This window comes from Notolepis coatsorum (assembly GCF_963971535.1).
Source record: "Notolepis coatsorum genome assembly, chromosome: 9".
Classification (NCBI taxonomy): domain Eukaryota; kingdom Metazoa; phylum Chordata; class Actinopteri; order Aulopiformes; family Paralepididae; genus Notolepis; species Notolepis coatsorum.
Window position 1 is genome coordinate 25,861,081 of NC_140173.1, and position 14,876 is coordinate 25,875,956.

Sequence of the window (14,876 nt, forward strand, 5' to 3'; positions counted from 1 at the left end):
AATGGTAGATCTGTGCTGTCATGTGATACTGTCTCACTAAACTACTAGTGCATTGTGTTTAATGGTAGATCTGTGCCATCATGTGATACTGTGTCATTAAACTACTATGTGGAATCAAATAGCATTCTGCCAGCCGTTTCATGGGGACGTTACGCAACAAGTAACCTCCGATTCCCCCTCACACGTGGAATGAGGAAGTAGAGAAAGTTCAGTTAAGGACAGAAGTTCAACCTTTCAGAATAGAATGGTGACACCGCCACAGTGTTTGGACACAACTCCTCATTAGCCTGCCTCTGTAAATGTCTGCCTCTCCAAACATGGTCTCCAGTAGACGCTCCCCCCACAGGCAGCACAGCGGAGAGGCCGGGCTGCAGGCAGTCCAAAAATCATCCATGTGTTGTTTCATCAGTTTGGGAAATCTGTTTGGAATGTACTCGGGAAAGGCTGGCAGGGGCAGAGAGCTCTGTGATGCATTTGTTTTGCTTCCTCTGTTTACATTCCTCAAGACAAATCATGTCCGCGAGTCTGCCATGCGTCTGTATTTTGAAATAAACTGTTTGAGTCTAAAATGCATCCTATTCTATGACCTGTGTTTATCCAGGCATTGCGCTCATCATGTTGACCTGTGAAAATGGTAGGGATTCTGCTAAACTCACAACATTGCTATTTGATAGTCACTGGGAAGTGGGAACTATTCCAATACTAATCAAAAATCGCCCCCGGAATTAATTCTGAATGCTACATCACTGACGCTTGGAATGTGCGAACTTAGTGAAACAACATGGCAAACGTACAAAACGTTGCTACCATGTAACATCTCCGGTCTCTCTTTCTTTTCTGTTCTCCCAGCTGTTAACAGTCCGTTATGCTACCTGGCTAGCTAGCGAGCTGTGCCCAGCATGACGTTCAGCGGTGTATCAGTTAATATGGTCCCATCTCAATACACTACACATTGTAGGTGCCAGAAAAAAACAAGGGAAAATATATTTTGAGATAAAAAAAAAAAAAAAATATTCGCTGAAACTAATACATTTGTTTTGCCCATCCCTAGAACATGGACTACAAAGTGTAGATGCACTGAACTACGTATCCCAGCGTTACCCGTTTGAGCAGCTGTAGTTCAGGGAGCATGGTGGGGGCCATCAGCTCGACCGTCGTCTCTTCGTACCACTGGGTCTCCTGGAACCACAACAAAACAAAGTCATTACAACATAATCCACCAATCAAATTAGATATGTATACAAGACTATCGTATGTTTGAGTTTCAACATGGTTTTGAGGACACTGATAGATCATCATGGCCACATAGCCACACAAAACAACAGCAGAAACTGAATATCGCTAGTTGACCAAATCCTACAACACGGTTATTCTACTTATGGACAATTCAAATAAGTCAGAGCCATACTGTTGGTTGTGGTCAGTATAATTCATCATGTTAAAACAAGTCACCCACCAACCCACCCACCCAGCCACACACATCGCAGTGGGGTCATGATCAGTCTATGAATGAACACACAACAGGCAGAAGGAAAGCCTCCCTAAATAAGTGTAGCGGCCACACCCGGCGAGTGACTGTGATTTTGACTGATTGGCGCTTGACTGACGGGATGATGAACAGCAGCAGCCGCTGGCCTCTGCTGTGGCCCGTCATTAAAATGAGGAGCAGGATAGTGAGGCTGTCGTCAGATGGACCTTCACATGCCCTTTACTAAGACCCTGGACACTGTGTGTGTGTGTGTGTGTGTGTGTGTGTGTGTGTGTGTGTGTGTGTGTGTGTGTGATTCAAAGTGTTTTTAAAACCGGTGGGATGTGTGTATTCTATGCACTGCACAATGTTAACCCTTTCACTGCCACACAACAGAAGGTTAAGCCTTTACTATCACACAACCGACGGTCGGCTGTTGTGTGGCAGTGAAAGGGTTAACCTTCTGTGAATTGTCGCAGTGAAAGGGTTAACCGTTTTGGTAGTGCGGCAGTGAAAGGGTTAACCTGACTCTGTGCAGCACTTAACACACTGTCGTCCGATTCCTATCTTACTGCATCTATAATTCAGAGGATACTTTCACTAGACTATCGTAACATCTAGTTACTTAGAAGCCGCATGTATGCAGGAGAAAACATACTGCAAACGTTTGAAATACTTGAAAAGCGCCAAGACAAGGCAGACAAAACTAAGTCTGTCGGACGACATTCTGCAAGTGCAACCACATAACTCTTCCCTGTGCAATCAAGGAAACTATAAAAGAATAAGAAGGAAGGGTCATCACGTCACTGTGTCTCCTAGTCTTTTCAGGATATTACTACTATAGGGATGGGTACCGAATCCGGTACTTTTAAGGGTGCCGACCGAATCACGTCGGTACTACCGATTCACGTGAGATCCACCGGTGCTACATTGCGGTACTGTTAAAAATAAAAAAAGTCTGACGTCCAATGACGTCAACGTTTCGTTCACCGCTAAATGAAACCTATGAAATTTGCTGCACGTTCACGTCAACGTTCACATGTACAATACACGCTTACCTAGGATTTTATTGATTCAACAACAAAGCAGTCGGGGCAATGGCAAGCTGAAAACGGTCGCAAGTGTGGTTACACTTTACAAAGCTAGATGCAGACTAGGCTCGCTGCAATATTATATATATATATATTAACACATTTTTCTAAATAAATAATAATGATAATAAATAATTTGAAGTTGACACATTTTTAGCTAACGTTACTTTCAGACCCTGTTAGTCAAGTTGAACTATCGCTCTGGGGACGCTGATTAATATAACAAGCTACAACAGTCTGCATTCCCTTAACAATTGTTTGTAGGGATGCCCCGATCGATCGGCCACCGATCGTTATCGGCCGATATTCAGTATAAATATGCGATCGGTGATCGGTGATAATTTATTTTCACCGATCGACAAACCCGATCTCATTCGCTGTCGCTGAGTTCTGTCTCAGACACCGGTGGTGCGGCGTCTGCTCTCGAGTCCAGCCCCTCCCGCACGCATGTAAACACGGGTCTAGTCTAGTGAGACACGGGAGGACGGCGTGTCGTCTCCCTGAGCTAACGTTAGCTTAGCTACCGTTACAAAATGACCCAGTCAACTATTCACTTTTAGTTTAATACATGATGAGGCATTGTCTAACCGAACGGTATCTAGCCGGTAGCTCCTGACATAAACAAACGCTCCACAAAGTCTAGTAGAGTGTATGATACCTGTTAGCTGTTAGCTGTTAGCTCATGTTAGCGCAAGCTAGTTCACTGTTCAAAACGAAATGTCCCATTGAACTAAATAATTCACTGAGGCGTTGTATTAACGTTATATATCCGGCTAGCAGTAGCTACAGATAGCTCCTGATATCAATGTCTTATAACACTGATTCGATGCGTATTCGAGCTGAGGGCTTGTGAATGTGATTTAACGTTATACCAATACTAGGGTCCAGCTGCAGCGCCGGAGAATCCTTGCCGTAGCTCGAGGCTACTCGAGTATAGGGTCCAGGTGCAGCTGCGGAGAATCCTGGCCGTGTAGCTGGAGGCTACTAGAGTACACACAGACAGTGGAGCTTGTTGCGTGGTGGCGATGTCTCGCAGATAATACAAGTACAAGTCTAATTATATAATATATATATTATATAAAAAAAATTAAAAAAAAAATTATATAAAATAAATTTTAATTTCTTTTAAGCAAAAACGATCGGTATCGGATCGGTATCGGCCGATATGGCTCACGACGATCGGTGATCGGTATCGGTGGCAAAAAACGTGATTGGGGCATCCCTAATTGTTTGTATTGAGCCGTATTGTATTGTACCCATACTGCAATCTGTTAAATAACGTTTACATCCATTCATTCTGCTAGCATTAACGTTACTTCGCTGCTAGCCACAATGCTATACTGTTATACTGGCATATCCCAATCACGTTAGCACGTAAGCTAACAAAATCAGCAATATTTTTGTGAGACTAAACTCCCGTCTTGGTGGTCAATTGTGTTGATGTTAGTTTTGTTTCATCAACAAATCATCAACAAATGAGGCAGAACACAGTGAATGTATCCGTTTTTGTTTATTGCACTTTATTTCTTGCTGAAAAATAAATGCTATGTGGCTAAATGGCTCATGCGAGGTATAAAGATGGTGGCTTTTGAGATTGAGCAAGATGTGGAGTGACTCGTTCAACCTTTCTGATTGGTTGAAAATGGCCTTCATGTTTGAACTAAATCGCCACCTACTGTTTTGGCATTGTACTACATGTATATAGTAGACGAGACAAAACGACGTCTAACTTAACTCTTACTTGCTTACATAAACTATATCTTAAATTATGTGTCTAATACGCCGGTCGCTTATCAATGACTTGCTTGCAGTCAACATGTATGAAGCGGATTGTTTTTTCATCGGTACATTTCCGTTTTATACCGTTTTGAATACGAGTATAGTTTTGGAAATGTCTAAAAAAATGAATGCAATAGTCTCCGGTTACATGCCTGAGAAGTAAAATGTGGAATCCGGAGTTTTCTTTTCACATGCATTTTCATTGAGTCCATTCCAATGGGTGCAATACCATCCGGGAGACGATAGGGGGTGGTATTTGTCCTTTTTGAGCTCATAGACAGTCCCAATGATAACGTGAGGCTGGATTGATGAAAAATGAATGGATATCGCTAATAAAAGAAATAACGATTAAATAACGAGATTTCTCGTCATTGGCAGTGAACGCATGGCGGCCAACAACGAGATTTCTCGTCGTTGGCACTCAATGTGTTAAGACACGCGTTCGTGATGTCTTTATTATTTGTACTTGGTATTTAAATTTTTTATTTGGTATTATTAGTCTTGATTTATAAATAACTTATATTTCTTATTTCTTATTGTTTTATCATTATTATTGGTGTTGTGTTATTATTGATATTGATGTTGTGTTGTTGTTGTTGAAATTGAAAATAAAAATAATTTGATAAAAAAAGAAAAAAGACGAACACGTTCATTGTGTGTTGTATTTGCTATTATGGGTAGTACCCATAGGAAACTATCATTACGCCTTATTGGCTTGTATTACAGGCACAGTTTTCCCCAAATCACGAAAAAGGGACAAGAACCAGTGATGCATTTTCAGTTCACCTAATATAATATCAACACATTTACATTTGAAATGACATTTGTTCAAATTCATATACTGTAGGCCTATATATAAAAAAGAAAACGTCCAAATTGAAATGAGATTTGAATATTGAAAGTCATTCTGACAGCATTTAGCATCAACTCTACTATCTGCAAAGTAAATAAATATCTGTGTATTTTTTGACAGGCCTAAAGCCACCCAGTATGTGAACGCAGCATAAGCATGGCTTCCAGAGAGACTGCTACATGACACACGGCTGCAGGATTTAAACACAGGGCTGGGCCATTCATCCAGTTTCAATTTCAATCACCATGTTGTCTTCCCACAACCATAAAATAATCCAGATAAAACAATAATTGTGCCGCATCCTGTGTTGCTCTAATTTTGTCTTGTGTTGTAAATGCAGCGCACCCTTCCTTCACAGTGGTTGCTGGGTTAATACCTTGTATGTGACATCTAGCAGAGTTAATACCTTGTATGTGACGTCCAGCAGAGTTAATACCTTGTATGTGACATCTAGCAGGGTTAATACCTTGTATGTGACGTCCAGCAGAGTTAATACCTTGTATGTGACATCTAGCAGAGTTAATACCTTGTATGTGACGTCCAGCAGAGTTAATACCTTGTATGTAACATCTAGCAGGGTTAATACCTTGTATGTGACGTCCAGCAGAGTTAATACCTTGTATGTGATATCTAGCAGAGTTAATACCTTGTATGTGACGTCCAGCAGAGTTAATACCTTGTATGTGACATCTAGCAGGGTTAATACCTTGTATGTGACGTCCAGCAGCGCATAGCAGGGCTTCAGACTGTCAACGTCAACAGGTACCAAGAGCCGAGGTTCAGCCGCCAGGACGCCCAGATGACGCAGAGCCTGGAGATGATAACTAGAGGAGAGGGGGGGGGGGGGGGGGGGGGAGGGTCAGAGAAAGGAGAGAGGGACAGAGAAAGAGAGTGAGCGAGAGAAAGAGAGTGAAGGAGAGAAAGAGAGAGAAGGAGAGAGGAATAGCAGGAGGATGCGATATTGCGATAGTGTGAGCTGAAGAGAGAGAGAGAGTGTGTGTGTGTGTGTGTGGTCTTACCGGTTGTCTGTGCTATGTGAGAGCTGAAGAGAGAGAGAGAGAGAGTGTGTGTGTGTGTGTGTGTGTGTGTGTGTGTGCGTGTGTGTGTGTGTGTGTGGTCTTACCGGTTGTCTGTGCTGTGTGCAGGGAAGTGAGGGTAGAGCGCACACAGCAGGGCAGCGATGGCAGAGTTAGAGGTGCTCAATGTATATCTGTGTACAACACACAATAATGTCAACATTAACACACGCACAAAGTTCCACATATCTTTTTTACGCACAATTATTGTTATGTTTGAAGTCTCACGGTGTTCCATTAAGGATACCAATTGCACACCACAGATACCACAACTTTTTCTATGAAAGAGAGACATCGAGAGGTTTTGTATCAGATTTTTATCATCAATTACTAACGGCCTCGTATGAAACCCTCCACCTAGACTCTATTTGGAGGAGGGATATACCAGACCTGGAAATAGATTTTGAGTGGCAAGAAGCCTGGGCAAATGTTCGACTTGCATCAAGGAACCCGGACCATCAACAAATCAATCTTAACTATATCCATAGGACATACTTGACTCCTATAAGACTGAACAGAATGGGTCTTAAACAAGACTCCAAATGCTCCTTATGTACAAATGGGGACGAGGGGACATTTATGCACATGTACTGGGACTGCCCACCAGTTAAGATATTCTGGAAAGAAGTGACCCAGCAATTATCAAATCTCTTAATTCTGAATATACCTGTACACCCCTCTGTATTACTGCTGAATGATGTTTTTGAGTATGCAGTACATCCACAGCTAAAGAGATTGGTTTTATCTGGTATTACAGTGGCTAAAAAACTGATAGCATCACGATGGATTCAACCGGAAAAAATTTGGCGAAAGGTCTGGATTCTTACATATCTCGATGTGATTTATCTAGAAATATCTACAGCAAGAATTTTGGGTCTCAATGAATCCAAATTGACAATGTGGTTAGAAGTGGTGGAGAGAATAAAAGCTAGCATATAATGGTAGTGTAGCTTTTAGACCCATGTTTTTTTTGGCTTCGAAAAGAGGGACATCCTCTCAATATGCGGGACGCGGGACATTCGGTCAAATGGTGGGACAGTACAACCAAAAGCGGAACACCTGGTCACCCTACCACCGACTGAAAATTGTGACGCCTCCGCCCTCCGCTGATCTGGAGTCAGACTCAGACAGGGCTCGCAGTCACACACACACACACACACACACACGTGCGCGCGGCTCGCAGTCACACACACATTTCCACTCTATTGTGTCCAATAGACGAGCGCCCCTTTCGACCGCGTGACATTAGGGCTGGGCGATATAACGATAAATATCGCGATATATTTTAATAATCGATATCGAATATCGAAATAAAAAAATATATATTTTTTTTTCTTTTTCTTTTTGTGACCTGCAACAGGGCAGTGGACAGACTTGTCTTTCTTGCCTGCAACTTAAAGTAATGGCTTTGCTTGTCCAAATGACAATACTGACCAAATTGAGATTTATTTTTCTCTTGTCCATTTATTTTGTTTGCTTTCTAATTTAAAATACATTTTGAAACCGTCTGTACACAGTAGGCTATGTGTGCTAGCAGAACTAGACTCCAGTCACGAGTCACATCTGGTGGTTTGTCCACCAAAAAAGCGCCAAAAGATCGAAAATAAACTAGCAGAGCCAGAACTGTTCAACTCCCCTGGAGCCACAGCCAGCAGAGAAGCCGGTTTACTTTCGCTTTTAAACCGGCTGCAGCCTGAGAACTGGAGTGTGAGGGGATGTAACACTAAAGATGGCGGCAATGACAAAGAATTGCTGCAAAATAAACATACATATGTTGTTAAAAAATAAAAAATAATTTTTTTTTTAATACTTATAACAATTCGATAATTATCGATAGAGAAATATGATAACATTATCATATCGTTATCGCGATATGATTTTTTTCCATATCGCCCAGCCCTACGTGACATTGTTCAGAAAGTTTGGTGCGCTTGACAAATTGCAATGTGAATGCAGACGAACCAAATGAAGAATGCAACAATGTTGCAACTTCACCCCCCGAACCGCACCGAGTCCACACCGAGTCCACCAAAACTATATGTGAAAGCGCCCTAAGATAAGATATTCCCTTTTGGGTTTTCCATCTACACTACAGTCTACCTAAATCCATCTGAACGCAGCAACATCAAATAGAGTTTTCAGGAAAAGGCATTACACCAAATCAAAACACACACACACACACACGCACGCCCAAACACAGCTGACTTCAATGAACTTGCCATCACACAGGACAACAACACCAAAAGGATAGGGGACAAACAGACACACACATTTGAGTAAAAGTAATCATCTAAACATTTGATAATTTATATATTAAAAACATTTTCACAATGATGCTATAAAACACATACACACAAACATATGCATAAGAAAAGAAACTCCAACACTCCAAAACACCTTCTTTGGGGCCATGAACAATAGCTACCGTAATTCCCGGACTATAAGCGGCTAGTTTTTTCCCACGCTTTGAACCTCGCGGCTTATACAATGACGCGGTTAATTTATGGATTTTTCTTTAATATAATTTAAATATAATTTAAATGATAAATTAAATATATAATATATAATTACTTACAAATATCATTTTCTTTAATATAATAATCTACCCTCTTTTGCTTTCACAAGCTTCATGCCGCCAAAAAACTGAGCACGTCACATTATGGGACGTAAATTGAGCGCGCTCAAACAAGCTCCATCATTCTGATTACGGTAGTCATTTTGTCACCCTCATCATGCCAAAGACACGGAGAAATGCATATGATGCAGCTTTCAAGTTGAAGGCGATCGATCTGGCAGGTAGGCACCTGCGGCTTATAGACATGTGTGGCTTATTTATGTACAAAATACATATATATATTTTTTTATTCAGTGGGTGCGGCTTATATTCAGGTGCGCTTAATAATCCGGAAATTACGGTACTTAAAAGCAGAACGGTCAGTGGTTAAGTGTCTACTTAAAGCGGGTGGGACTATAATGGCGATGTGGAGGAGGCAGGTTACTTGTTGAGGGTCAGTTTGTGTCGGGGATCATCGCTCTTCACTGGAAATGACAGCTGAAGGGGTTTTTAATCAACAGAGATTACAGACACAAAGACGGACTGAACATCTGCACGGCCTGAAGCCTGTTCTGTTGTTGACTGCTCTGTGTGGCTGGGTGGGCTTTCAAGATTCAAGATTCAAGATTCAAGAGTTTTAATTGTCACGGTATACAGGTATACAATGAAATGCGGCTGGTCTTGCCCGCGACAATGTGCAATACAGTGGTACAACATATAATAGAATCCAATAAAAATACAGTGGTACAACATATTAATAGAATCCAATAAAACAGTGCAATAAACAGGTACATGGTGTGCCATCTCGGTATCTGTACATTAGTATTTACAGAGCATATAGGACATGCTAGTTAGCTTTAGTAGTGCAATACACTGTTCCTGAAGTTATACTACTTTAAGTGGCCTTTCCTCTGGCCATAAGTGTGCGTGTGTGCGGCATGAGTGTTAAAGTGGCTGCTAGTGTGTGAGCGTGCTCAGCGTGCGTGTCGTGTATGTACTTGTGTGTGGATAGTTCAGTTTCTGTGTCTCTCAATGTTCATTGTTCAAGGCTCTGATGGCCTGGGGGAAGAAGCTTAGCCTAAGCCTTTCCGTCTTAGTCTCTAGAATTCGCAGGCCTGACCTCAGCAGCTGGAACAGGCTGTTATTGGGGTGGTGGGGGTCTTTCATTATCCTGCAGGCTCTGGATTTGCACCTCTTGTTGTATAGAGCCTGCAGGGGAGGTAGCGCAATACCCGTGGTACGCTCGGCTGAGCGCACCACACTCTGTAGGGCCTTCTTGTCCTGTGCCGTGCTGTTCCCATACCAGGCAGTGATGTTTCCGGTCAAGATGCTCTCTACAGCTCCTGAGTAGAAGGACTGGAGTATCTTCCCCGATACTCTGAACTTCCTTAACTGTCTCAGGTGGTAGAGGCGCTGCTTCGCTTTCTTTACTACTGTGCCTATGTGTGTTGACCATGTCAGGTCCTCTGAGATGTGGACCCCCAGGTACTTGAAGCTGCTCACCCTGTCCACGGTAGCCCCGTTAATCCTCAGTGGTGTGTGTGTCTCCCGCTGTCCTCTCCTATAATCCACGATCAGCTCCTTGGTTTTACCAATGTTCAGGAGCAGGCTGTTGTCCTGGCACCAACGTTCCAGTACCTCAACCTCCTCCCGGTAGGCCTTCTCGTCGTTGTCCGAGATCAGCCCCACCACCACCGTGTCGTCGGCGAACTTCACAATGGAGTTGGAGCTGAACTTGGCCACACAGTCGTGTGTGTAGAGTGAGTACAGCAGGGGGCTTAGAACACAGCCCTGGGGGGACCCGATGCTCAGGGTGATGGTGTTGGAGGTCTGACCCCCCACCCTGACCGCCTGGGGTCTTTCACTCAGAAAGTCCAGTACCCAGGCGCTCAGGGCGGAGCTCAGGCCTAGCTCGATCAGCTTGTCCACCAGTCTGGTGGGGACTATGGTGTTGAACGCTGAGCTGTAGTCAATGAACAACAGTCTCACATAGCCCCCCTTCTGACGGTCAAGGTGGGAGAGAGTGCTGTGCAGTACCTGGGAGACCGCGTCATCAGTGGACCTGTTTGTCCTGTATGCAAATTGCATAGGGTCCATATCACTGGGGAGAGAGGCACAAATGTGGTCCTTGACCAGCCTCTCGAAACATTTCATGACCACAGAGGTGAGTGCCACCGGTCTGTAATCATTTGGACATGTTGGGGAGGGTTTCTTCGGTACAGGGATGATGGTAGACATCTTGAAGCAGGCAGGGACTACTGACTCCGCCAGGGATTGATTAAATATGGCGGTGAACACCGGGGCAAGCTGGTTTGCACAGGACTTAAGTATGCGTCCTGTTATACCATCTGGGCCTGCAGCCTTCCTGGTGTTCACCTGCATAAATGCTCTTCTCACACTGTGTTCCGACAACGAGAGAGCGCCCCCGCCCCCCCGCGGTTGCCCCCCCCCCTCCACAACAGCCGGTGCGCCAGTGACGTCACTAGCCAGAGGGCTAGCGGCGACACTGTCTACACCGAACCGAGCGTAGAAGGAGTTGAGTTTGTCCGCTAGAGAGGCGTCGTCGCTCCCCATTGCGGGGGCGCTGACTTTGTAGTCAGTTATTGTCTTCAGTCCCCTCCACAAGCCTCTTGTGTCGTTTTGTGCCATTTGTGTCTCCAGTTTCTCAGCATATGTCCTCTTAGCAAGTTTAACAGCCTTGCGCAGAGTGTAGACTGAAGCCTTGTATTCTTCCATATTTCCTGACTCTCTGCCCAGGTTATAAGCCGTGGTGCGTGAGTTTAGGGCTGTTCTTATAGTGCTGTCCAAATCCTGTAGGACTTTTGGACTCGGTTACTACGTTTAGAAAAGTGAGACAATAAAAATAAATGATTCCGCAAGTACCGCAACCCTCGACAACAAATTTGAAGGTGCTATAGATAACATGTTTATGTAGAGTAATCATTAAAAAATATATATATATTATTGATTAATTAATTAATCAACAGTGACTCAGGAGGTAGAGCAGTCACGTGGTAGGTTCCCGGTTCGATTCCCGCTCCTCCCGGGCAGCGTGTCGAAGTGTCCTTGAGCAAGACACTTAACCCCTAATTGCTCCGGGTGAGCAGGTTGGCACCTTGCATGGTTGCCTTCGCCGTCGATGTGTGATTGTGTGAGTGAATGGGTAAAATGTGAGGAACAAATTGTAAAGCGCTTTGGATAAAAGCTGCTATATAAATGCAGCCAAATACGATTTACATGTCGCGTGCATGTATCCCCTCTCCCTACTTCCCACGTGGAATGCACCTGATTGCGCCGCCCCCTATCTCCCTGTCTCCGGCTGTCTCGGAGCGATGACCGGAGTGTTGAACGTCCCGTGATTAAGACGGGGAGGACGCGACCCTCTTTGCGCCGCCCCTGTGGCTCAAATAGATCCGCTATCAGCTCTATCTTTAATCTTTCAAAATGTTCAGTTGCTATCGCTATCAGCTCTATCTTTAATTTTTCAAAATGTTCAGTTGCTATTGCATGCACTCATCTGTGTTTCACTACACACATGAGTGCATGCCCTTCTAAGGTTTCTCTCCTCCACACTGCCTGTGGTGCATTTTTTTCCCTATTGTTAGGTTTTAGTGAGTTTTTCCTTACCTGTGTTTGCATTCATTCATTCATTTTTTTTTTTTTTTTATTCATTCATTTATTTTGCATTTATTTTAAATTTGTTGGACCTTATGGTGTTCTTGTTTTGTTCTTGACTTTGTTATGTTTGTTCTTGACTTGTTCGAAGAAGACGTGTCCGGCCCATGGGGACATTAACGTGTGTTGTCGGGCCTTACAAATACATTTTATTTGATTTGATTTGATAAATGACACACTGGTGCTCTAGTGCGACATCTAGTGGCTGAATGTTGTCTATAGCACCTTTAAAAATGTATTTAATGTAATCCACTGTTTTGGTGGAGTTTTTTAAACGCAACTCAAACTAACCTAAATTAAATTACCCTAGTAACTGTCAATCCTAAGGTTCATACCATGCACTCCTAGTGTCACAGGTTTGAGTCCGGCCCATGACCTACATAGTGCACGTAACCATGCACTCCTAGTGTCACAGGTTTGAGTCCGGCCCATGACCTACATAGTGCACGTAACCATGCACTCCTAGTGTCACAGGTTTGAGTCTGGCCCATGACCTACATAGTGTTTGCTGTTGTTTGTCAGTTGTTTGTCTTTTATGCCGAGGCCTGCTGTATCCAGTAGTTTGAATGCCAAAACAGCGTCGGGTAGAACCATATCGAATGTCTCTCTCTGTGTGTGTGCGTCTCTGTGTGTGTGTGTATCTCTCTGTGTGTGTGTGTGTGTGTCTCTCTGTGTGTGTGACTGTATGTGTGTGTGACTGTGTGTGTGTGTCTCTCTGTGTGTGCGTGTGACTGTGTGTGTGTGTGTCTCTCTGTGTGTGCGTGTGACTGTGTGTGTGTCTCTCTGTGAGTGTGTGTGTGCGTGTGTGTGACTGTGTGTGTGTGTGTCTCTCTGTGAGTGTGTGTGGGTGTGTGTGTGCGTTACCTGCCCCCTCCCAGGAACAGCAGGCCCAGAGCCATGTGATGAGCCATGTGGAAGCCATAGTTCATCTCTCCGCTGGTCCTCTTGTGGAGGAAGCGACAGAGCTGCAGCACCTTGAGGTTCCCCGAGCCGGACATCACCATGGACAGAGCCAGCAGCACCATGGACAGACACGTCTGCAGGTTGTAGTAGCCTGTCTGTGGGGAGAGAGACGGAGAACGACGTCATTTAACTTCCCCCAAAATTATTAATTTTTGGGCTTTCATGAGCTGTAAGACATAATCATCGAAATTAAAACAAATAAAGGCTTGAAATTATTCACTTTGTGTGTAATGAATCTATAACCTATGAGAGTTTCGCTTTTTGAATTGAATTACTGAAATAAAATAACTTTTCCACGATATTCTAATGTATCGAGCTGCACCTGTATAGCTGTATTCCCCCCCCCCCCCCCCCCCCATACTCACCACCATGACGGTGGCTGTGGCCGACGTGAGCCACTTCATGAAACTCCTGGCAAACTTGTAGAGGCAGTCAAACGCATCGGAGTTGGCCGAGCCGGCGAACCGGAACCCCACCGCCATGCAGGCGCCGGCTATGATGTAGTCATGGGCTTGGCTGAGAGGAGAGGACAACACCATGTTTGAATGAATGAAAACTTTATTTAACAGATTGCAGAATGGGGTACAATACAGTACGGCTCAATACACACAATTGTTAAGGGGATGCAGACCAGAGAAAGACGTTTGTCTAGTTTACATCAGGGTCCCCCATTTTCAATTCATAGTGACATTTAAGACATACACAACATACATGACATAATGACATTTATGGCATAGGGACATACCGGTACATGACATACAGGTATATAGTACTGTTACATTTGTGACATATACGATATGCAAATATACAGTACTGTTACCCATAGATCCTAACAGAGATTATATACATATGATGGGGAGGAGACTGTACATTAGGTTTAACGTTTAACATGCTCATAGTCAGAGAACAGCTATGATGTAGTCATGGGCTTGGCTGAGAGAGAACACCACCACCATGTTTAACATGCTCATAGTCAGAGAACAGCTATGATGTAGTCATGGGCTTGGCTGAGAGAGAACACCACCACCATGTTTAACATGCTCATAGTCAGAGTACAGACTTGTAATTAGGGTTGGGCATCGTTTGGATTTGAACGATTCCGGTTCCGATTCCGATTCTCCATTTCGATTCCGATTCTTTGAGGTGCAGGTCAAAACAGGTCACAGCTTATTTCGCAGGAGATTTTTTTTAAATTTTTTTCATACTATTCACATCGTCAGTTGACTCGATACAGTTTAATTTGGTTGCTGTACTGTAACTAGGGTATTAATTAACAAACAAAAAATAATATATATATATAAATATATTTTTTATGAATAGAAATTAAATGCAAATATGTTACCGGTTCTCGGTGCCCAACCCTACTTGTAATAAGAACAGATATGATAGATCTGTTTGTATCTTAAAGGTGCTATAT

General features: G+C 43.5%; 1 protein-coding gene across 1 annotated transcript in view; it reads right to left on the reverse strand.

The window, feature by feature from the left end:
* The window catches only part of anapc1 (anaphase promoting complex subunit 1), a 252,373-nt gene that overhangs the window by 53,721 nt on the left and 183,776 nt on the right, over positions 1-14,876 (reverse strand). Inside the window, exons 42-46 of the mRNA XM_084321811.1 lie at positions 13,825-13,975; positions 13,361-13,554; positions 6,315-6,401; positions 5,898-6,015; positions 1,102-1,179 (exon numbers count right to left, since the gene is read on the reverse strand). Of these exons, the coding sequence (XP_084177937.1) occupies positions 1,102-1,179; positions 5,898-6,015; positions 6,315-6,401; positions 13,361-13,554; positions 13,825-13,975 (628 nt within the window). The remainder of the gene's footprint in view (positions 1-1,101; positions 1,180-5,897; positions 6,016-6,314; positions 6,402-13,360; positions 13,555-13,824; positions 13,976-14,876) is intronic.